Source organism: Plectrocnemia conspersa, unplaced genomic scaffold, assembly GCF_051122295.1.
Source record: "Plectrocnemia conspersa isolate PC_06_02 unplaced genomic scaffold, ASM5112229v1 ptg000009l, whole genome shotgun sequence".
In the NCBI taxonomy this organism is placed as follows: domain Eukaryota; kingdom Metazoa; phylum Arthropoda; class Insecta; order Trichoptera; family Polycentropodidae; genus Plectrocnemia; species Plectrocnemia conspersa.
Window position 1 is genome coordinate 21,236,186 of NW_028277173.1, and position 25,890 is coordinate 21,262,075.

Sequence of the window (25,890 nt, forward strand, 5' to 3'; positions counted from 1 at the left end):
AGTCTCTATCTAGTAAAAATTGAGTTTATATATTTATTGTTAACGCTCTAGTTGCTCTGTTATATCCAATAAACAATAATTTAAATGATCTCTAAACATTTTCACGAATTCTAATAATGTTTTATATATTACTCCACGTAAAAAACTTACAATATAAATCCCTTTTAAAACTAATGTTTAAGTATGTTTAAATTTGAACATAGATAGCGTCTGCTATCTTCTCAATAAACTTACATAAGTAACATGATAAAATCCCCTATGGGATTATTTAAATTATATTACAAATTTTCGTTTCGCCATTTATATTTATATAACGTTAATTGGCATATTGCACACTGTCCGCTCAAAAACATAGGCCTAGGGCCGATCTATAACGTATTGTATAATTAGGAACATCGCAATAATCATATCGAGATCGGTTTGGTTGTGTCGGCAAAGTAAAGCAATCCCCGGTAAGTCCCCTAGGGGCTCACAGCGTAAATCGAGATGGGGCTGAGCCTCCTTCGAACACGACCAATAACGTAAAACACCTGACCTTCACCCGGTGAATTGTCGCAATTTACTTACATATCTCTGAGATGACAATTTGATTGATTTCAAAAGTAGAAGTTATGAATCATTGCAAAAGACTTACGTGAATATACTTCAGTGAAGCTTTAGTCTTAAATTGTTATTTTTATCGATAACTCTATCGTTGAGAATGGTCTTAGGACTCCCGCTACTTTCAGAATAATATGTCAATTGAACTTTTTAGTCAAGTGTATTATTAATATATATAAAAAATAAAAAGCCATTAGTAGTTGAGTAATGTTTAACTAGAAAAGTAATATAGTATATTAATTAATGCATTGTTACTGCTTATCATTGATGATTGTAATCCAAATGTTTAACTGAAGATTTAGGCGGCTCAATATTGATAACCTAATTGAAGTATGTCGTTAAAAGTAAAACAATGGCACGGTCTTTCAAACATATCTAGTTATCAATACAAGGTTTTTAATTAAAATTTTAAGAAAATAATAAAAATATTTTTCCATATTAAATTATTTATTTTGAAATAGTTTGCTATTGTTAATGATAATAAATTAATTTTAAATATTTATTTATTACTAAATATTTTTGCAGCGTTTTTTAGCAACCTAACATTTATTCAAGTCGTCGTTTTAATATTAAACAATTCATCATCTCAAATTTGTTTATTTATTATAATCAAAAGTTGATCAAAAGGAAAGCGTCCACAGATAAGTCAGTCGACGTCGAAAGTTGGTGAACGTCAAAAGCAAGAGTGTCGGGGCCACGAAATCTCGACACGGCCGCATCGAGGTGAAAATTCGCATAACAAAGTCAAAAACCTTGTCAAAAGTAATGATAAATTCATAAAGGGCGACAGCGAAGTAGTCAGTCGTAACGAGAAACGTTTACAATGTAAGTGGGGAGTGATTTATTACGGAAAACCCTCCACGGAAAATTCCGCTGCGAAAGGAAAACACGGCCATGTTAATTTTGAACGACAATCAAAGCATTGTTCGACAGTTTGCACAAAGGCGTCTACCCATTCTGATGGATAGGATTTCGACGAAACAAGATCAAAAACCTATTACGTTAAACGCAAATAAACTTAAATTGTTTTCTTTGGCGAAAATTATTGAGCTCTCCCGGCTGCCTATCAATAACATTGTATTAAATTTATCAGCTACGTTTCAATGGCGTTTTAAGTAATACTAATTATTATTATTAAATGGGGTTATACGTACTATGAAGGAAGGTTCGATCCCACTGCTGCGGTATGCGACACGACACAACAAGAATGTCGCACAGTAAACTTGTAACGAAGATTGAGAACGATCTTTAGATGTATTATTCTGCTTCTGGTAGTATAAGCAACATATTAGCTATATTATCACTATTTTAATGACGTATAGTCTAGACAACAAGCACAAAAATATACATATATTTCTTCCTAATAATATATAAAAATATTTTTTTTGCTATTTTAATATACATTTAGGCTATAAAAAAAATTTAAATATCGTTTCTAAATATAAATTACCTTCATTGCGTGACAATTTGTATTACTTTATAACGATGTATTATTTTAATAAAATAATACAAAAATAACTATTTTTAACTCAGAACGTATCAAGAAAAATTACACTGTGTTTATATAAATTTGTTAAAAATATAACTAGTATGAATTGTATGTACGTACTATTATCGATTATTATAAAAATAAAAGATTTATGAAGCGTGAGTTACATTCGTGATAGTACAAGCTATTCTCGCTGTGCTTTGAATGTTTTATGGTGGTCAATGTAATTTATTTATAGACAGTGTTCGCATGTGTAAAAATTATTACAGTTTGTGTTATTTAAAATGTTGCATTATAATATAAAATATTTATTATCTTACAACTATAATTTATTTCAATTATTATGAGTTTTAATTTATTTCATTTAACGAAAAATACAAAAATAAGTACAGTGTACACTCAATTATCCCGGTTAACCTAGCCAGGACCAAGCGGGGTACTCGAAGTCCCCTAAGTCGCTATTTTTAGCTGTAACTTTTTAATTACTAATGTTAATAAGTTCATATTATATGTATTCCTGTATTAAATCATTACACATATGTTCTGATAATTTTTAGTAGATTTCATACATAAATAAGGATTAAAAACAAACATTTGTGATGAAATACATTGTTTTGATATTTTTGCGTGCATTCGTAACATAACAAGAAGAGCAGTTGGGATAACATATTTTGTTTCGCTCACACTTACGGTTATAAATGCATAAAATGTGTATTTCATCCATTAGGTGCGAGCGAGATATACATATATCGCTCTGGAATGCGCACGATTTCCGGTGTCGCACGAAGAAACGGATGACGAAACTGCGCTTCTCAATTCGCGTGGTATTTAGTTGACGGCAAATTTACTTTTTTCATCGTGTTTTTGTGATTTCATCGTTTTATATATTAGTGTTATAATTATTAATGAAATTTACATAATTACATAATATTTAGGTATGTAAGAAGTTTTATTGTCATCATTATTTTTATTACATAGTGTTTTTTTAGTGTAACATGTAAAAACAATAATAATAATAATGAATCAAAGGCAATATAAAAATTTAAATTAAACATTTCCGATTAAATCTATTGTTTTGGTCTTTTTGCGTGCATTCATAACATAACAGAAAAAGCAGTTGGGATAAAATATTTTTGTTTCGCCCACACTTTCGGTTATAAATGCATAAAATGTGTATTTCATCTATTGGGTGCGAGCGAGATATACATATTGCTCTGGAATGTTTATGATTTCCGGTGTCGCCAAGCACCTAACGGATCTCTTGCAATTTTTGAGACAGTGTTTATTCAATACGCGCGGTGTTTATGTTATATACTCTGATTTTGAATCTATGAATTCCTATAATTATATAATTCAATAAGATTGCGACACAATTTCAACGATGCAACGTAATTAGTTCATCGACCTAAAATCGTGATATACGAACGTTTGTTTATGTTAAAGCAATTAGAGCAAACAAGGGGTCTATTCGGTATCATTCGTTTGAACGAAACCATAAATCGATGGGACACTTGAAACTGGAAACAGTACTACACTTGTTCTCTTTGTCACAAAGAGATGATGCGTCACATGTAGTCAGAGGGTCGATCGAAGGGACAAATCGATGGTGTACATGTTACCTTATGGAATGTGTCATAAGGAAATGCGTCACGTGTGCAATGTATATAAATATGGGAATCAAATAAAGAGAAGACACTTGATATTGATCTCGGAGAGAGAGAATATTGACGATAATATGTAAAGCCCTGCACATAAATTTATAAATGAAAAAATAAATATGTAGTAAGTAAATATATTATTTTTAATACAATAGTTTGAGAAACAGTAGCACTTATCGCAACATCGGGTAGTAGTGGGGATAGCGGACACTGTTCTGCCCGCCCACAGTGATGAAAATGACATGCTTCGATGATGACGCTTCTTAGTGTAATTTTATTTTACGTAAAAATTCGATAAAATGTTATAAAATATAATAATTCCATGATATTAATATATGTAATGATTGTTCAAATGCATATACTTGATTTTATGCTATTATTTCTTGTCGAAAAGGTCTAAAAATTAGTATGAAGATCGGGGGTCTTTCCGTACCCACGTTGGGAGCGTACGTTTTTTTCGTACACTCGGTCCGGTAAAGGTTAATTGTAGCACGGATAATTAAAAAGCACGGATACTCCGAAATATTAATTTTTATTTGGATTTAAAATATATTTTTAACACAGATTATTAATTCATGTTTGCCTTTTAAGAACCTTTGAATATTTTTTAAAAATTAGTACGATTTTTTCAGAGATATTTCATCGTTATATTCGATGACTAATGTAATTGTTAGTCTTTTTTATTTATAATCTTATCATCACTCGCTTCCTCTTCTGTTTGGATGACAATATAAACTATATCCACATCATAGCAATAAAAACTCGGATCACTTAAATCGTGATCAAACTACTGCTAGATGTTATTCTGATCAAAATTTTCAAAGTACTTTAAATTTTTATTAATCTGAATATTTCACATGCCTTAGTCTCTTTAAAATTCAATACATACATGATTTAATTTGGCAGCATAGTTAATTAGAGAGCTGTCAATATTCACTCTTGTTCAAAGTATAAAATATTAGTTTGCATCAACACATTTCCGAACCACTGAAGAAGTGCCACTGGCTTAAGGACCATAAAATAAAATTCATAAAAGATGAAATAGCAAACAAATACACGACATTTAGACCATCTGACATACCTGACAGACATGACAAATAGTGTAAAATAGTAAATTATTATAAACAAATAAATTAGTATTACCTAAAATAAACTAGATTTTATATTAATATATATTATATGAAGAGGCATCCAATGGGATGTTCTCTTTACATGCCAATATCATAATAAAAAAGTACTTATTTTATATTAATTATTATTTTTTTTATATTATTTGGGATAAAATAGTTTTAAAATTTCAACGAAGTATTACATAGACGATAGGAGCTTATGTTATATTAATTATAAATAACTAAATTTTTTTTGAAAAATTAACTGAGCACTTAAACAGTCAAATCAATTTTTGCACAAATATTTTACTTGCGTGTATAACTAATAATTTTATTTTTCTGAAAAATCTATAAATAAAAACAAGACAGAAGTAATCTTGTATTCTTAAATATAGTTATATTAAAAATTAATCTTGACAACTGCAGCATATAAATAATGCGATTTGTTTCAGGAAGACAAGTTTTTCGTATTTCTTGCTAGATTTGCTAAAATGTGTTTTGATTAATGTTATATCCTTTAGCTTGTATTTATCGTTATCTTTTTTTAATATAGTCGTCTATAACTCAAATCACAGTCGCTATCAGGAGATAAGATAGAAAATTCCGAATAGTGGAATATTGATTTTATAATAATTGAAACAGTTAATTAACACTGATACACAGAAATAAATGACATTTGAAAAGTACATGTTTAGCAACGTAGATGTTAAGCAATATACTTTAATAAAAAAATCTATTAAAAAATCACTTTCACAATATTGATTTTTAAATGTAATATTCCCAATGGATAGCAACATCTTTAACTCGTTAGTTTATCCTCTGGAGCTTTCAAACGAGCTTTTTTCTGTACCCGGCGATCATTTGTCTCGAAAGCACTGTCACCTGAACGAATCGTGCTCAGACACTATTAACATATTAAATAAAGCACGCGACTTCCACGACACGTAAATCAATAGAAATCAATTTACACCCCATAATTTTAACCGTGACCGGTGCCCATATGACTCTCCGACCCCAACTGTATTTAAGTATTTATATATTATAGAACGGTCTTTAAAACAAACAAAGGCGATTTAAACATTTGGGAACCAGTTGCGGCAGATGGCCGCTGAAATGAATTCGAATACGAACAATGAAGCTTCACTCCCCCTCAGACGCCGGTGCTTAATGTTCGACAATTTCGGTGACAAAGTTTAACTGGCAAGATTTAACCGTTTGCGCCAGAATATTAACATCGATCAATCAATTAAACGATCGTTTTGGCCTGTCGGCGGCTTTCAAATTGTTAACAATTTATTTTGTTTAATGCAGTTAACTGCTATGTATATTGTATATATCATAAATTGTGCATCGTACATTTCAACACATGTGGGTTTCAATTTAATATTTTTTTTTTAAATATTTTATATAAAAATATGATTTTGATTTAAAAACACATTAGAGCTTTTATCATAATTATTATTTAATAATTCATTTTACCTGTCAAACACTTCTCTAACACGATTAAACAAAAAAATAATAAGTTTGTAATCACAACAATGTCTTCAATAGTTAATACTATTATAACTCTTTACATTTACCGAAATTTACAGTCGAATTTCAAAAATCAACAACGCTCATTTTTCAAAAAAAATTGACACACCCGTATATTCATAACGCAAACTGACTTTAGAAAATATATTTATGAAATATGACAACAGTGTCAAAAACTCTCTAAATTTTATTTTTTAATGATATTCATACATTGTTTTTTTTATAATTTTTTGACCCTTTTTCCGTTTTTAAAATATAATAATCTTAGTTCCAGGAGATTTTGATTTATATCAGAATCATAGAAAGAGCAAAAATCGTAGCAGACGGTTGCTCTAAATACAAATCTATTTAAAGCTTATTAGATAATTTATTTTCATTGTGTTGTGTTTTACAAATAAACTATCCTTTAATTAGCAATTAAACCATCTAATGTAAAAATTAAATTAGCATGTCTAAAATTGAACTATATCTACAGGCGAGAGAATCTTAAATATTATGCTATTAATTTATAAGAACCGATACCAAAGCTTATTTCAGCACATGACAAAGACTTTATTTAAAAAAACATGGACAAAATGGGCTTCTTTGTAAAAATGGGACACCACCGTGAGAAAACATTATTCGAAAAGTAAAAGTTTTCTTAGTTTACATTTACGACCCCTTTTTGAGGGATCCTAAAGGCACTGTGACTTTGCACTTATAACACCCGCTGCTTATATATCATATTGTTTTTAACTGAGCCGTGCTATAATTAAACTTCCGTTAAAGTAAAACGTTTATTTTTAGCATCTCAGAAATGTTTATTAACGAATTTCTAAGAAACTTTTAATTTTATACTGGTCTTATTTTTCTGCGCTTCTTCATATTTATAATTTTACAAAAATAAGACCTATATAAATAACATTGTGGTTAAAGAATTTTTAGAATATAATCTGAAATAAAATAATATTTAAATTCGATAATAAAGATACTTTATTATGAATTTAGATTTAAAAAAAATAGCTGAATCACTTTGGTTGCAAATGAGCCAGTGAATAGATATACAATATAGAGTTTTACAGAATAATTGATATATAAGATCTTATTATTTTTTAAGTAAATCACAATTTGAGAATTTGTAGTTTTCAGCCAATTTACATTGTTTCGATTGTAATTGTTGTATCATTGGAATGAAGATATTTCATCAAATGTATTTTAACTATTGTTTTATTAATTTATTATTATGGCTTACTTTATATAAGATAACCTAATAGTTCGAAGATCTTTAAATATGTCTATTTATATATTCAAACGACTTTTTTAATTTTATTTATAATGACTTTTGCTTCATCTTGTAGGAAATAAAAATTGTCTTTCACCCCTGTCGTAATATATAAATATAAATATTTTTTTATAAATACTGTTTGATACCTAAAATAAATGGATTTATTCAATATTTATAAAATCACTACTTTTGATAATTATTTGTAGAAATATTAAAACATATATTTTAGTTAAAGGAATATATTTTATTAATTAAATAACAGTAATACTTTTGATACAAGCTAAACAATATGCATAATTCAATTCAATAAAAGTTCATTTGTGTAACGCATATGGGAATATTTCAATAAAGCAAATTCGCATTTATGCAACACTCGCCCTATAAATTCTCTCGTAGCCAATTTAAGGGTTTGAAAACATTATTGTACGAATTACACAATATATAATACAAGGGCCTGCGAACGTATCGCAAATTATATGACGTTAGTTAAATTCGAAAGGTTAACTCGAACGAATTATTATGGTTATGGGGAGAGAGGCAGAGTGCCAGAAAGGGCATAATGGTGTGTATATTTAGCCGAGTTGCGGAGATAAATTTCGCGTAAGAGTTTCGAGAGTAACAAGTGTTTCCTCAATAAAAAAGCAAGGGCGAAATTGCCGAGCGAAGTCGTGAAAAAAATATAATTAAAGACTCCCCGCTCCTATTATTTGCGGTAACTGCGTTTATTAACGCAGTAACCGTTAATGTTTTACGACGCAATATGAAATGTGTTACTTTAAATGAATTGTGGCCTGCGGTTATATTTTTCACCCCTGTAAAAGCCTGTTTTTAGACTTTTACTATCGAGACTGTAGTATATATAAAGATGAAAGAGGCTGGCTATAATCGAAATGCATTTGCAGTTAATGCGAAATAATCACACATTTTTTGATAATATTGCTATTTCACGAATAAAGCTTAAAATATTATTTATTATTATTAATGTATTTTAATTTAATGTTTGACGATATTAAAAATGATGTTTTAATCTGGTTCAACTCTTTTTTATATTATATAAAAATTTAAAACGTATAAGAATCTTTTCACTTACTTTTTTTCTTATGTACCATGAGTCAATAGAGCGTGCAACAAAAATATATTATCGCATATCGTAATGTTTTAATTAAAAGTTGCACATAACTGTTAAATTGTTTCTTTGGAATTCAATGTATAAGTATAATATGAATGTTACTCGCCCCATAGTGAGCGTTTAAATTCAATTATCGGTCGTAAATAATGTCGAAGCAATTCACGGGTCATTTGTCTAAGAATTCGGTATATAATTTACAGTGACGCATGTTTCTCATTATACACACACGTACCTACCCTTATTCGCTTCAACCCCGCGACTAATTGCTTGGATCGCGTGAAACGCGTAGGGTGGCAATGCACCCCCTCGCTGAATTAAAGTTTTTAAATGCCCTGCTCGATAACATACAATTCGCCTGTGAAAAGGTGATATAAACAATAAGACAAAGCTTTTATCAGTGGATTGAAAACTTCCTTGTCGATATTATTTTAACAACACAAATGACATACGTGGACTTTGATATGGCTTAAAAATTAAACACAGAATAAACTGCGTGGAGCAAACTTTTTTGGAATAGTTTTTTTATGGTGTCGAAAATTTTTTTGTTAAATTTATATTATTATTAATAAAAATTTTAGGAGTAACGTTGTAAAGAGAAAAATAATAGAAAATCTTACTTAGTAAACACACAGTTTTTTGTGGTTCATGTATAGTTGATAATTACAGAGTTAAACAATTCACACTTAATGTCATCAATATGTAGTGTTTAGATACATATGTCATGCATTAGTTGTGTCAGTACTCATAATCTACAATTTTACATATAACAAATATTTTATAAAAAATGGTGTTTAAAACTGTATTTACAACTGAATATAATTTTCCATTTCCCATAATACCATCACCCATTGAATTATTGAGCGTCCAGAAGCGCTATAAATATTCAACCCTCGGCTTGCGGATATATGCGCGATGCTTTTAGCCCCACTGCGGTGTTATTGTCAATATTTGAATTACTTCCTGATCATGGCGATTTCATATCCATTAACCGGGTGCTTTCAGTAAAAATACACGTCGGTCGGGTTCGGAACACTCGGGTTAATTGAAACCTTTGAAACAAAAGGTGCCCTGGCGTGCTTCCCGACAATAAGACGTCGGGAAGCGCACACACTCTCGACAATGGCCGGTCACGTACGTGTGCGCCATCATGACTTGTCGAATAACTATTTTATCATCGTCCCCACCTACGCCGAATAATAAAATGACAAAATGGCAGTTATAAAAATATAGCACTAATGGAATCTTTATTGTCTTCGAGCCGAGCTTTTACGGCTGATGGCGATGTGCGGTCTCGCCCCACTGCGAAGCTTTATTGAAATCGTTAAAGGATCTCTTAAATATTAACAAAAAATGACCAAAACTCTTATTTTAATAAAAATTATTTAAGAATTTATCTCTTGAGCTTTTTAAAGTGAATGTTACAAAATTCAGTAACAACATATCCAAACTATTTTTTTAACTGCATTGTAAGGAAACGTAACTAATTTAATAATTTTAGTTCAAAAGTTTTAAGAATTTTTTTCACCTTTTTTTGTCCTATGCCAAGCTTCTCTAGCTTGGCTTCAAATATGGTTTGTTTATTGCTGACACACTCTCCTTGAAAGAGACTATAGAACTCTGATGCGACATTAACTTATTTTTTTATAGAGACATATATCCTGCGGAACATTTTTCTCTCAAATGAGTTATTCAAGGGCCTTTTAACCTTCGTATTTATTAACCTCACTAAACTATATATAATAATTTACTAGTTATACGTTCAATAATAGTTAAATGTAAGCATGATACTATAGTTGTAACTAGAAAGAAATAATTTAAATTCATAAATAAGGATCTTTTAACCATAGCCACTTTGCTATGGTTTTCAAATAAAGTGAACTAAGTAAAAAACGAAACTAAAATTTCCGACCATAAAAATCGCTGCGCAATCGACCCTGTATACAGCCCTGATATATACATTATGGGTTATTAATTTGCTGTATGGCCGGAGAAGGATATAGAGTCGAGTAGAGCGGAATTTACGACCTGCCATGTAATATTACAACTTCATATAAAATTTCGCAATATTTGGCTTTATAGTTATTGGAGCGAGGTTAGAGCCACTTAACCGCATTTCATCACAAATGACCCTAAATCAAACGTGCACACCTGATATGTCTGTTTATAAATATTATATATAGTAAAATATTCAATATGCTACACGATATATTTATTATCTTAAGTTTGTGTTATAATTTAAAAAGAAACACTATCATAAGCTATTATTGTATGGTCGGAATAGCTTAGTTCATAAGGTCTAGACTGGTATCACAGAGACCACAGGTTCGACCCACGGTAACAGACTCAAACATTTATTTATACAAATGCGCTCAGCTGAAAAATTACATCTATTGATCATAAATTGTAATACACATATTATTTTTATAATTAATTATATTGGTTCCACCTGGTAGGTATTCTGACTAACCCTGTTGTAAGCATAGCAGGTTAAAAAAAGCCTTGCCTAAAAAAATAAAAACTATTATTATACAATGTAATCCTCATTTGCAGTATAACTATTATTGTTACAAACTAAGTCGACCTTTAGTGACATGCAACGATGTCATAAAAATAATAACATGGATTGACCTAATCGACCAGATTAGCTGCGGCGAATCTCTGACACGCGGAAGATATTTATTGACACGCTATTCTAATTTCTATATTTAAGTGATACAATATCCTGCATTGACAACATTGTTATAATTTATTGTCGATGCAGAATAATCGCTAAGATATAATGTTGCTACAGTTGTCATATATATATATGTTAAAGTGAATATGTATTATTTAATAAAATATATTTTCACTAATAAAAACGTAATTTAGCAGTGAAAATGTATTAAACAATTGATTTGTAATTTCACTGATAAATATCAGTGAAACTGTATTGATTCACGACCAAATAAGCAATGTGTCGCCTACTATTGTTTTAACTAAATTTGACAGTTGCGAAACTTCCATATGCTGTTCAAACCCATACCTACCCTAAATTTATTATATCCAACTTAACCCAATGAGAGAGCAAAAGCAGTAGTTGGTTTAAAAATTTGTATTAGGTAATATTGGGCTTAGTTAATTCGCTTAGATTATGTTTGAGTTTAAATACCTTGGCCTTAATAGATGATGTGTCTCCTTATAACTTTTATTAAACATGAAATTCATCAGAATGATGGTAGGTAGTCTATAGATAGTTTTTTTTTTATTTTAAAGCACACCAATAAAATTGTATCTGTTCGGTAAATATAAAAAACATTTTTATTGCAAATATTCAACTTTAAGAAAATTTTAAACTAAAGTTTGTTGATATAAAAAATATATTTATTTAAAAATTTATAAAGCAATAATTGCTGTTCACCTGGAAGTCATTAGTTGACAATATGCCAAAAAGGGTTGCAGCTGTAAATAAAGCTAAGGGTGAGCCTACTAAATATTAAAAATAAGCTTAAATTAAATAGTTTTTTAATTAATATTTTTAAAGATATAGCACATTTATTGGCTCATTATTATGGCCAAGTCTGTATTTATAAAAAAAATTGTTGTACCATTATTTTGAAATACATTATTTATCTTGTTTCTTAAATAAATATATATTTACTATATTACTTTCTTTTGTTTTAATTTTTTTACAATAGATACCATATTTTTATTTAACAAAATTATCGTTACGATCGCCTTCTAGCAAATAATCGAAGTTTTATTATTTTAAACCAAACCTAGTACAAAATATCATTATAGTTTAATTGCTCAATTGTGTTTTAAAAAGTGATTGCAGGTCTAATTGTTCAGTATCGCTTAAGTGCTCGTTATGTTCAGTTGCGTGATTTCGGCTTTTATTTTTCGCTATAATTTTTGTTATTTAATAATTTATTTTGAAAAAACATTTAAAAAACGCGAATCAAGTAAAGCTAAAAAAACTAATATAATTTTATTGCATTCGCATATTGCATATTATTGACATTGACTGAAAAAAACGACCGCTTTTTAACTAACAAATAGTGTGAAGTCAGTGATGTGTGTGATTGTGTGATTGTGTTGTGTTGTGTGACGCTAAAGTAAGATAGCAGTGAAAGTTCAATGTAAGTAAATTATTGAGTTATTATTATTTTGTATTTACTTTCCAAATTTAATAAATTCATCAAGTTGTTTTTATACAAAGTGTTGATTTAAATTATTGTATTTTACCTGAAATGAAACGCTATTGCTACCCTGGCTAAATATTATGTTTTAAAATAGCTTTAAGCTTTTAAAATATAATTAAACTGTTGTTATTGATTACTTCTCCTAGTTATTTTGAAGAGTATTCATAGGAGTGCTAGATACCAATCAATAATTGATTTTCTTGGGTTTCATTTAGTTCAGTCGAATCTAAAAAAAAACACAAAAAATCAATTTATAGTTTGGCTTCTCTAGCCAATTAAAATTACAGCTTAAAAAACTGTAATGCCAATTTTTTGAGCTACTTAAGATTTTTTCATATAATAAAAAAAATATGACATTTAAAGCAAACGGCTTATCAAAATTGCGTAATTGCTTTCTACTTTAAATAAAACGCTTTCTATTTTATTTATTAATCTTATTCACGTGAAACTTTATGCAAAACATTCTTTTGCGTAATATTGATTTGCTTAATTGTTTTTTAAAAATTAGATTTTCACACAAATATTTCATAATTTAATAAAATCTAATATCGATACAAGCGGTTTTTATATATTGTCATTTTAAATTCTGAGTAGCTCACAAAAACTATACACAGGTACTTAAATTCATATTTTTTTACAGAGTACATCATGGCAGGCAGTCCCAGGGCAGAGAGCAGAGCAGCTCGCTCTCCCGTGTCACTATCGAACACATCATCCAGCCAACACAGGTGAGTCTCACGCGCGAGTTAATAACGTTAGACCTACCAACCCTCCCCATAGCACCCGTTCGGGGGGGGTGGAATCCACCCTCCGACCAGACAATGCGACTGATGATGGAGAGGTCGTGTTGCTGCGCTTTGATTCAATTTGCGAAACAGGATGCCGGCGTGCCTTCCGTGAACCCAGTCCGTTCGCCCTGTAATCATCGCTTGGCGACTCTTAAATTAAACTACCCTTACATTTGATACGTTCATTACGTAATCATAAAGCTAACGCTGTAAATTTCCCGGTATTATAATACCCGGTAGTCCAAGCTGATACTCTGGTCCGTTCGTCGGAATTATTACAATCCCGGAAACCATATAATTTGATAAAAATAATATATCATTACTCTTCTTAATGTTGAATTCTCAGTATGTATTTAGGATGATTGACTAGAAATTTTATTACAATATATTTTAATACAAAAACACGTACGGAGAATATTTATAAACTAAAAATACAGTCTTGAATGTATATTTTCGAATTAATTTAATTTGGGATTGACACCATGAGTCTTAATGTATTTGTTGTTTAGATTTTTGATAATGTATAATAGAAAATTAGTTTCTTAGAACTGTTTAAAAAATAAAGTTTTGCGAATTTGACATATATGGACGGTAGAAAACTGATATGAAAAACAATAAATTCATCAGTGATAACAAATAAATTAATACTCATTTGTAGGGCAAGTTCGTATTTTGTTGTTGTAGGATAATTAATGGTTTGCGTTTGAACTGATTTCAAAATATTAGTAATTCTGGGTTTTTTGAAACTAGCGCTTTATCTTCTTGTAAAGCTTTTCTAGCTAGTTCGGCATATTTTAAATAATGTTCATGTTGTGTCATCAGATTTATTTTATCTTTAATATTGCGTGACGTTTTAATTTGCATATTGAGCGAATCGCACTTTTAGCACGTGAATGAAAATTCTTTACGTGGATGATGAAAGTGCTAATTGAATTTTATCTTAAAAATATTCTATAAATTTTTTCCTTAACATAACTTGTGTTATCTTCCTATTTATCAACGTATAAATTGTACATTTTTTTATATTCAATTCAAAGTTTAAAAACTTTATATTTGCATTGTGAGACCTTGTATAATGGTTTTTTGATTGAGGAAAACTCTCAATGTGTTCCTTCAAGCGTTTTACTTCTTTCCCATTGTTTTTTCTGGAGAAACCTTCCATTCTACCATGAAAATCTTCTCCAATTGTTTTGCATTGAGAGCACGGTCAGCTCTTCCTTTAGATATATTAAATGTGTTTAAAAATATTTTGCATACTAAAATTTTTGCTTCTTTGGTATTTAAATAGTATTTAAAACTGCAAGTTATTTGCGTTCCCTTGTAATTTCTCAGTCGCTTTCTTCTCTTAGCACACTTCTGTGCAAAACTATTATAGTATATTTTATTTATTGTAGTCTGAAAGACTCTAAAAGTTTTCAAAATATTGTTTCCTCTCTTCGGAATTAATTCGATTCGTGCAACCTTGCTTGCAGTGACAGTTTTTATTTCAATTTTTTTTTCAGGAACAATTTTTCCTGTTTGTGCAAAAATTTGTTACCACTATTTCGTTTAACTTTTATTTTTAAGCTTTCTTATCGTCATTCTTCTTGGCTTATCCAGAAGTTTCCTCATCTGATGATGAATCTGACAGTTCCAATATTCTTATTTTTTTGTTAAATTCTTTGATCTGTATTTATTTATCCCCGTGTTATCTTTACTTTCTGATGGGATAATTCTTCCGTTCTTACTAATGTTCATAGGCCTTATTTCTACAAAATAATAAGCAATACAATAACAATGAATATAATGATCATAATTATGAAAATAAAAAAAGTATAACTAGGATGGACAAAATATCTATATTGTAGAACGTTATTACAAAATTAACTCAATAAAATAACTAATAATAATAAAATAATAACATAAGTAACGTCAAAAGATAACTTAATATAAATTGTAATTGGTTATAAAGTTGTTATCTATTTCAAGTAACAACTATTATTTTTATAATAATTTTTACATACCGGTCTCACTGTCCTATGCGACTACAAAGTCATAATAATTATAAAGATCCATTTTAATTTATTTTGTATATATTTTTGACCTTTCTTTATCTTTTAGTTTCACAATACTTATAAAATGATAAAAATAATTGTTAGTTCCCCGGTAAATATGGAAAATAACTAACAAAACATGGTTTTCAATTTTTATTTAAAATATTTTATTTTGAGTGGACTTGTCTCACTTTTAAATTCAACAAAAAATTATTATTGACCAAAATATATCACTAGTAAAACATTTATACTGTTATTTATAGATGTAATTGTAATTTGATTAAAAACAGAATTTTTAATGAAAATTATCTGTAAATCTTTTCCTTAATAAAATGAATTTACCCTACTTTTAAAATCAATGGCTCATTTCTTTAACATGAACGTAATTTTATTAAGCTATTTTCATAAACATATTTTTAATTAATTTAATTGTTTATTACGTCATTGATGGTAATAGTAACAAGCGATAAATGTCATGATAAGTTTTTATTTACTAATGGGCAATAAATGCATTTGGAATTGCCATGGGCATTTTAAAAAAAACTGCTAGCACGACTTTGCTGCATTTGAGTCCTGCTGAACTCTAACACAAACGGTAATTTCCAAGTTGAATTTTTAGAAGTCCTTTATTTTTATATTATTATTACTCGTGTATATAATATATTTTATTGCTTTAAGTATTGGCTTGACAGGTTAATGTATAAATATTATCTTATAGTTGGCTTATTATGGTTAAGACAATCCCACTAAAAATATAGTCCCTTTAGAAAAAAAAATTATGTATTTACAAGTTAGACCCTTAACCCTGACTTGTATATATTTAGAAACGTCGACTACTTGCATTTAAAACATTTTCTATACAACCTAAATGTACAATTTAAAGTTTAATAAATGTCTAACAAATCCAATGTTTCATTATGGATTGCATAAAACATGTTATAGAAGGATACACTCATGCAAAAATCATTTTAACAGTACATTGAAAATACGTAGCTAATAAAATTTAATAAAAATAAATAGTTTCTCGTTTATAGTTGTCTACTAATTTATGCTCTTTGGTATAGTGACATAATATAATTAAAATAATTTTATTTTAAATTAACTTGTAGTTCAAACCCACATGATTAATAAATATTTTTACAATATTAATAATAATACATATTAAAATATAATATTACTACTTAAAAATGTATCTTGACTCGATTCAAGTTTTTCGTACGTGTAGATTTCCTCAAACGTTTACAACTAAAAACTTTACGTTGCATGAAAACTTGCACGTGATGCTACTTCGCTAAACTTGCAAGTTTAAGGTTTTACACAATAGCTAGACTATTTATTTTTATTATTATTATTATCAAGTTACATACTAGCCAACCTATTTTATTAAAATAAAACTGACTTTGGATTTCCATGAAATATTGTTCCTTTATCAGTCGGCATTAACTTTTTAATGTTATTAATTATATATACCTTTGTAAACTACATACACGAAAATAACACTCATTTTGCATTTGCGTGCAGATAGCAAGTTCTGAAAGGGCAAACGTCTCTTGTCTGAGGCAACGAATTAAGTTCGTCGCCGTCAAAATCCAGACCGCAGTTAGTGCGATTGTTGCTCGTGGGATGATAACAAAATATGATAAGGCCAGGATAAGGGCAGACTTGGATGTGATTCATAAGGTGAAACAGACGGTTCATAATGCGATTCAGCAGTATCGCACGGTTTTGCGCGAACAAGTTTACTCACAGCTGCCACGGAGCAAATATACTCTTATTACCTTAACTGAATTTCGGTGAGATGAAGTTTATGAGAGGTCTAACATCTATCTTTGTAACTATATATATAATTTTCACTAAGATATCTTTTGATTGACAGTTGTTCTATTTTACACTTTAAGTTTGCTCTCTTTAAAACGTCTGAGTTCATGCAATGCTCCTAAATATTATATTTAAAATACGTTATCATATTCATTACCAAATTTTATATTCAATTTAAAAATTTTTTGGTGTTACTGTATTTTTCCTCTTTAATATGCTGTCTTTAAAATTTTCGTAAAAATTATTATTATTATAGTTATTGGACAATCTAATTTATTTTAAAAAATAAAATGATGTTTTCTTATTAGCATTGAAAATTTGTTTTGCAATCACAGTATCATATTAAAAAAAATAATGTAAGCGAAAATTCTGTCTTGAGATATTTGAGTTTAATAATTTTAGTTGTTGAATGGAAAACTGACAATGTAATCTTATATGTTTACTGGACTAAGTTAAATACTAGTTATATGTAAAACAAAATTTAACCTACTAACATATATATTTGTTTTGGAACAAATACTATAAAAAGTCTTTAAAGATCAACGAAAAAGATGCTAAGTCACATATTTATAAGTTATTTACCGTTTTTCGTGAAACTGACCAGGTTTTAATAAGGCTAGATGACCAATCATGCTTTTAAATGATTTATTTGCTCCCTTAAGAACGATACCGTTTTGGTATTTATGTTAGATGCTGATTGCTCTTATGTCTGCCTTATGTTATTATAACTATGTATGGCTAATTCAATAATTAGGTATAATATACCGAATTTAATAAAATAAAAACGTAAAAATATTATTATTTTAACATTAGATATAATGTTGCTAAAAGTCTTGCACAAACAATCACTTATATGGGATAAGAAGCGACAACAGCGATTCTCTAAATCCTTACCAAGTTTGCAACTAGGTAACGACGGTGGCTAAACCAACTTTCTCCGTTACGGCGAAAACTAAAAAAATAATAAAAATAAAAAGCCAAAGAAAACAGTTCTGGGATATTTGGCGAATGAAATTTTCCGCAGGCCAACAAGCGTAAGCCTTCTACAGGAGCAATCACTCAGAATTGGATCGCAAAGTTCTTACTCGAGACTGGAAGTTAGTTCCGGAAACACGAGTAGACAGTTCAAGTTATCGGCTGTTGATGTTCAAATCTTTGAAAACTTTACACCTGTTTGTGCCGAATACTCGAAGCGAGTGCAAAGCGATATTATCATAATTAAAATGCACCCGAGAGGTCTCGATTTCTGGTACGTATTCCGGAAAGGAAATCGACTAGACTTAATCCTCCAGTTGCTAACTTTTCGTATTATACATGCCAAGTTGGTGTAGTAGCAGGTGCCTAGAGCGACTTACATGCTCCTAATGTCTTGTTACGTTCAACGGGCGAATACAAAACAATATCGAGCCTTTGAGCTTCAAGAGTGCGGTTTGGGTGACTAAATGACTATAGATATAGCTATATATATAATTAATTATAAAAAATCATACTGATTAAATAAATCAGTTATGTAATGCTAATTTGCGTTTTTGATTTACATACATATTATTGAGATGTAATGATTTATATTCTTTGTGTTACTAAACAATCTGAGAAAGTTCATTAAAAAAAGTAAATAACTAGCGTCAAAATATTACACATCAAAATAGATGTAAATAATTTCATAATAAATAAAAATATAAATACAATAAAAATTTAACAAAGAAAAATTCTAATAAAATTTATATTGCCTTACAAAGCCTAATTGAATTTCATTTTGATAAAAGACTAAATCAAATTTTGTAACGTAATATGATTAGTTAAAAATTCGATCAAACCATTTATATGCGACGCAAATTCAATTAGTCGATCAATCAAACATATACCTAAAGCGCTGTATTTTGCATTTGACAGAATTAGTAACTGATACTGCAAGTATTTTTTTAGTAATTATTACTGCAATATTATATATAATGATTTTTTTCCTACGGTAGCGGACTCAGTTTTTTATTCATAAAATGTAGCGCATTATTTAAAACCAGCTTCAGCTGCACATTGTAATTTTTTTATTATAAATAAAAATACACATAATTATATGCAATTGATTCATAGACTGAAAGGTTCGGTGGTTAATATTTACTTGTATGTATTCCGTTTGTCTGATTGATTCACCATATTGTAGCGCATTGGGCTTTATAAAATTAATTAGTGATGTTCAAAACTTTTGTTAACTTACCAACCGTAACAACCCAAGTAGGAAGTCGAGTGTAGCTGCATTCCGCGCAATGTATTGAAGCGAAAGCCTAATTTAGTAACGGTCGCGATTGCCTTATGTAACTATAGAACTAAATGTGACTAAACTCTATCACATCAATCGGACCCTTGCTCAAAATGCAATATTTTCATTTTACTAGTCTTATAAATTTACTTTTCGAATATCACTTGTAGATTAAATTCATATTATATAATATATTATTAAAGTATCACTCTGAATAGAATCAAGAGACAAAGTTGACACTTTGGCTCCTCCAACTCTCCGTGTACATTTCGATACAAGGAACCTCAGGCAAAGTTGGGTTTGTCGAGCGACAGATGGCTGAATTGGGAATAAATTACGAACGTTTAAAGTCCGTCCCTGGTTGCCAGCGATGTGCCCGATAGTGTGCACCCACTTAACTTTTGCCCCAGGGGCGGGGAAACAGGGCCGCACGCACCTACGTTAACTTTGAAAGCTGTATTAGAATACGATTAAAAGTTTTCGCCTCTTTGGGGTTTACAGTGGGGAGCTTTGATAAAAAATCGCGTTGTTTCACTAAAAGCATCTATGGTATCTTTCGAAGTTTTCCCACGTTGCAACAGAGCCTAAAATACAACAATAAAAGAGGGAAAACTTTAAGAAGCGATGAAAGTATTGTACAGCTTGTGACACTTGAAAGAATCTATATATGTTATTTTAATAGTAGTAATTAAATGAACTTTTGAAAGTGTAAATTATTAATTTACTTAAATTATAACTAATAAATTATATTATAATAATCGATTGTATTTTTGCCACTTGATATTTTTTATTGTTATATGGATGAAAATCTGACTTCACTGTTAAATAAATAAGACTAGAAAATTTAGATATTACTTTATTTTATCAAATAAAGCACTCATTTTTTTGCTCTTTTTGTAAATGTGACAATTTAAATTCTCATTAATAAATCTTGTAAAGGATTCTTATTAGATTCTCGTTGTATATTTTTAAACTGTAGCATTGAGAATGCTATGCTATATCTGAAATAATGTCTTAATTATTAAATATAATACCACAAGCTGTTATTAAAAATATAGTGAATTTATTTTAACACATAATTAATAATTATACTGGGGGTGGTATCAACAATCCGTTATTTCTCGGCGACTTTCAGCTGCTAGATAGCCACTATCATGTCCCACATGCTCAACCATAGCACTTAAGAATATTATTTTTTCTCGAGCCGTCTAGCGTCCTAAGGAGCTTACCAAACGCAAAAATATTTTCAGCAATAGCTACGAGGAGCTGAAAAAGTATGTAGAATATTACTAATCTATTTTATGTAAGCACATGAAATTATTATTCATTTGAAAGCCTATTAAGTGATTGGGAAGCTTATCAAATAATTGCCAGATTTGTTATAAAAAATAAATAAAAATTAAATATATAATTTATATTAATACATCTAGTTAATACCACTTTCTTTAAGTATATATTGAAAATATTAATTTAAAAAAAAAAAGTATCTTATTGTATATTATAATAAAACAATATAATATTAAATTATAATATAATAACTTCTTGATTCCACAGTTTCATAAAAGTACACTCCATAAGTTCAAACAGAAAACTAACAAGATATAAAACTTTGATGTTCATAAGGCGCTTCTTGATGAGCAAAATAATTGCATCCAACGGTTTTTAGCAGAGCACAAGCAAACGTAGATTTTCCTAAGTTTGCGACCGTTTATCCACCCCATCGTAGTAGAAATGATAAATTTCATTTTCTCGTCTCACGTTTTTCATCTTTGAATGCTTAGTTTTTTTATTCAATTTTGAAACGTAACGAGATTCAGCGCGTTTTACAGTATAAATATTGAAATATTACGTTCGCGAAATGCCAACTTGTTTTATTTATTTGATTTTTTTATATATATATAACTTTGCATTTTTTTATTTATGTAAAAAATATGCAAATCGTCCCCTCAAATGAGCGTCTAGACCTTAAAAATATTTTTCGATTTGTCAAAAATTTTTTGCCAAATTGGAACAGACGCAAGTCGCACATAATTAGCATTAAAATCGTGTTTGAGATATGACCAAGATACTGACGTATAATCAAACATTTATTAACAGATTTAATTTTTTTTATATATGTAGCTATGTAGTAGTTGTACTTACAAAATTAGCTGTCACATCAATGAGAAAAGTATGTAGAGATAAATTATACTGCTAGAATAATTATTACTGTCAAAAGCCATCAGTGGATAAACTGCAACGTATTGTCATAAAATGGTAAAAAGAAAACATTAACCACGCTATGCAACCACCTACATCATAGCACTTATTCATCTTAGAGAAAATTTGTTAGTTAGTATCATTTTAAAGGATTTATTGAAAAAGTAAAGAGCAAGTTGCCTGTATGCATATATGTTATATACCTAAGCTATATACCTATTCACTGGTGTCGCTATTCTGTGGTCCTGAAAAGTGCAACACGCTTTAGAAGTTATGAACTAGAATAGCAATAAGCATATTGCAATCCAGACTCTCTCAAAAAAATAGAGGCTCCTGTCAGCATAGTGTTTTTTTATATTTTAGGTAATAGTGGTTCTAAAGCATTTGAAGTGATTATACATATTAACTTTCTAAAAAATCTGCGTATATGCTGCTGAAATCGATGCAAAATAATTGCTAGAATATGAAGTAAGTGCTGCTATCGTAGAGAAATCCTTTTTTGGTTGGAAAATTTTAGCCTGTTACGTGCTTCTTTGCTACTTTTTTCGTTCCTTTTTAATGTTTTTAATAATTGTAGCCACTCTAATAATTAGAAAAATTTATGCATAATCAACATTTAACTTTTTGTTGCTTGTAATATTTTTTTATAATGGATATCATTTTTTATCATACTAAATTATTGCTACGTGTCATTAGCTAATATGTATGTTCCACACAACCCATAGCAGTGAAGTTAGTAATTTTCTTTGGCATTGTATTGCAATTATTTTTTCTTAAACTATTTTTTTTTTGATACGCCCAATGTAACGTCAATATTAAAGTAAATATCAAAATATACATATATGCTCACACTAAATTCAAAACCATCATAGTCAGCCAAATTTACATTTCTTGTTGCGATTCAATAAAACGTCACGAGTGGCCCACCGACCCTTCGGAGCGAATCTCTTGAAAATATTCGATATTAAAGATTTCCTGTACGGTTGGTTGCTGCTACGTTCATATGTGTATGTATATATGTATGTGTATATTTTTTATTTATGCCCGCAACCCGAGTTTTCGTGTTCTACGAGCCTCTCGAGTGGCTTCCTGAGCCACTCGATCCGCAATATGGAAGATAGTGCGGACGGATTGAGGCAAACGCGCAAAGCTTATTGCTAAACACACGTACACAACCACATGTACAAACTGTGTTATATCATGTAATATGTTTTGAGATTTTGCAACGATTTGCAATAACATTTGTGTCATATTTCAGCACTTTTATCTTGATGCTGAGGTTTCTCGACTCATTGGTATGATGAACTTATTTATTTAGTTATTTATAAATATTCCTACTTATCTGTAATAATGTTCCTTAAACCATTATTAGTTCTATTGCATTCTTTATGTACAAAAGCCTAATTATAATATTTCCGGGTATTACAAGTTTTTACCAATAGTGCTAATTGCAGTTTGTTTAATTATGCAGTCGTGTTATTTAAATATATATTCTTGTTAGTTAAACCTTTTGTCCAAACGAGTAGTTATTTCCCTTTCTTATGTTCCAGAGTGTCGTTTAAATGACAATGGCGTTAACTGCGCAACTGGACGCCCTAATACGGTTATAAATTAAAATATATATCTTAATGACTTTTATATGTATTTTTAAACTAATCTATATCATTTAATGTAAATATATAATATATTAATGGCTGTTTAGAAAAGCAAGTAATAAAAATGATAAATTTTGTGATAGAAGTTAAAAATTTAAAAATAAATATATACCTTATCTTTGTGGCCAATTTATAAATTATTATATATAAATATTATATAATAAACTATACGTTACATAAATTTCTATATGCTAGGTATATAACTTTATATCACTAAGATTACAAAGATATGTTTCTAACGCAATTTTCAGTGCTTTTTTTACATAATTTAACTTAGCTGAAGTTTTCAATTAATTTTTAAGTAGAAATAAATATATAAAGCTATATGAACGCATAATAATTCTAATTATTGCTTGGTACAATACACATATGGAAAAAAAATGTGTTAGCTCCTCTACTTTTCATAAAAAAATATTCATATTCATTGGTCCTGCAAAATATATTTTATTTTCTAATTTATGAATACATATGTTGTATTTTTGATTTTATTATTAATATATTTTTTTTTAAATTATATATTTTGAGGATGCGAGTACGTAATTGCATTCTAATATAGAGGCATATCTAACTAATTTTCAGCTAATAGTTTAATTAGCTAAATTGCATAATTTGAAACATTGCTAACATAACTTCCCATAGTTTACAACGCTATTTATTGTCTTTTGTGTAGTTTTAACCACAGTTTAAGCAGACAACTAAACGAAAACCTTTGAAGTGGTACACAGCATAGCATAGCGATCGTAGAGTAACGAAAATGCCATTCAAAATCTACCTGTGCGCTGGAACGTATTATGCTTATTTCCACAAGGCTTAAGAGCAGGTCATTAGATATAGTATAAGTACGCTTTAGACCGGCAGATTATTCACTTTACAGGCTTTCGCTTATGAAGGAACTAGTGGTGTATGGAGTAACGGTCTGCAAATCTAATTCTTGATGCAAATCCCAAACGGGGCACATGTGGTGGGTTTATTCCGCGGGGGTGTTTTACATTGATCAACTGCACATAGGGATTTGAAACTAAATAAAAATTCTATCTAACATATGATGAGGTTATTTAATTCTAAGATTGCTGCTGCAGCAATGCACTGGAGGCAAGTGAAATCAGATTAAAAGTAAAGCAGATTATCATAGTAGATTATCAAAAAAAAAAAATATATTATTTAAAATAAAATAAAATAGTAATTGATAAGCAGTATGAAGCAATTTTAATTTAGTGTAATATTACAATAGATAAAATACGATTTTAAAAAAGTTAAAGCTTCAGAGAAATCGTTGTTTTATAATTAAGTAGTGGTATGAATAATTGCATTTAAAAAATTACATTTTCTTGAAAACGTTACAAGACCAGCACGTTATAATTTACATAAATATAAAATACTCGTTTATTAAAAACCACACCGATACATTAGATTCTCGGAACGTTTACCGCAAATTTTGTATACATTCTAAGAATAAACTTATCAAATGTAGTGCCGTCATTAGCGACTTTGTGGTGCCCTCTGACTTTGTGGCAATAAGTTCCAGACAATTGCCTAATGTGTTTCGTCTGACTTTGTGCGAATATTTACATCCATTCGAAAACCGCCTCGCTTTATCGCAGAATCGAGACGAGTCGTTCTTTTGTTACAGTGTCTTTATCCCGCCGGGAGATAAATCTGATTATCATCCAATGTGTGAAGTACGCGTTATTTCGTCTCATGCCATATTTCAAAACGAACTACGTGATCGCAATAATTTCAGTGTTGATTTTAAACGAATTTTTTTAGTATTCGCAACATGAAGATGGTGATTCAGATGTCTGTCTTTCCAATGTGTGTATATACAATACATATATAACATGTCATTTAATTATTGTTATTCTTAACTTATGTATACAGTTGTTACACAGTATGCTACTAGGGAATGGATTACAATGGTGTGATTTACATTTAATAATAAATATTTTTTCGTGGGGGAAGATATTAAGGGATTACCGTTTAGAATATGAATTGATTGTATATTACTAATTATAACTAAATATTATATTGTATAAAAAAAAACAAGTGATTGAACTGAATCTGACATGGCAAAAAATTAAAATCTGAAAATTGTCAAGTTCACAAGTGTAATCTCAGAGGCGTTGAAACGGTTAATGCGCCCGCCAGCGCTGAAATAATCGAGGTTGAATATTAATATT

General features: G+C 29.5%; 1 protein-coding gene across 1 annotated transcript in view; it reads left to right on the top strand.

Annotated features, from left to right (window-relative positions):
* Positions 1-25,890, top strand: part of LOC148232216 (uncharacterized) — a 454,607-nt gene that overhangs the window by 271,835 nt on the left and 156,882 nt on the right. Inside the window, exon 7 of the mRNA XM_088191623.1 lies at positions 13,604-13,691. Coding sequence (XP_088047749.1) covers positions 13,604-13,691 — 88 coding nt within the window. The remainder of the gene's footprint in view (positions 1-13,603; positions 13,692-25,890) is intronic.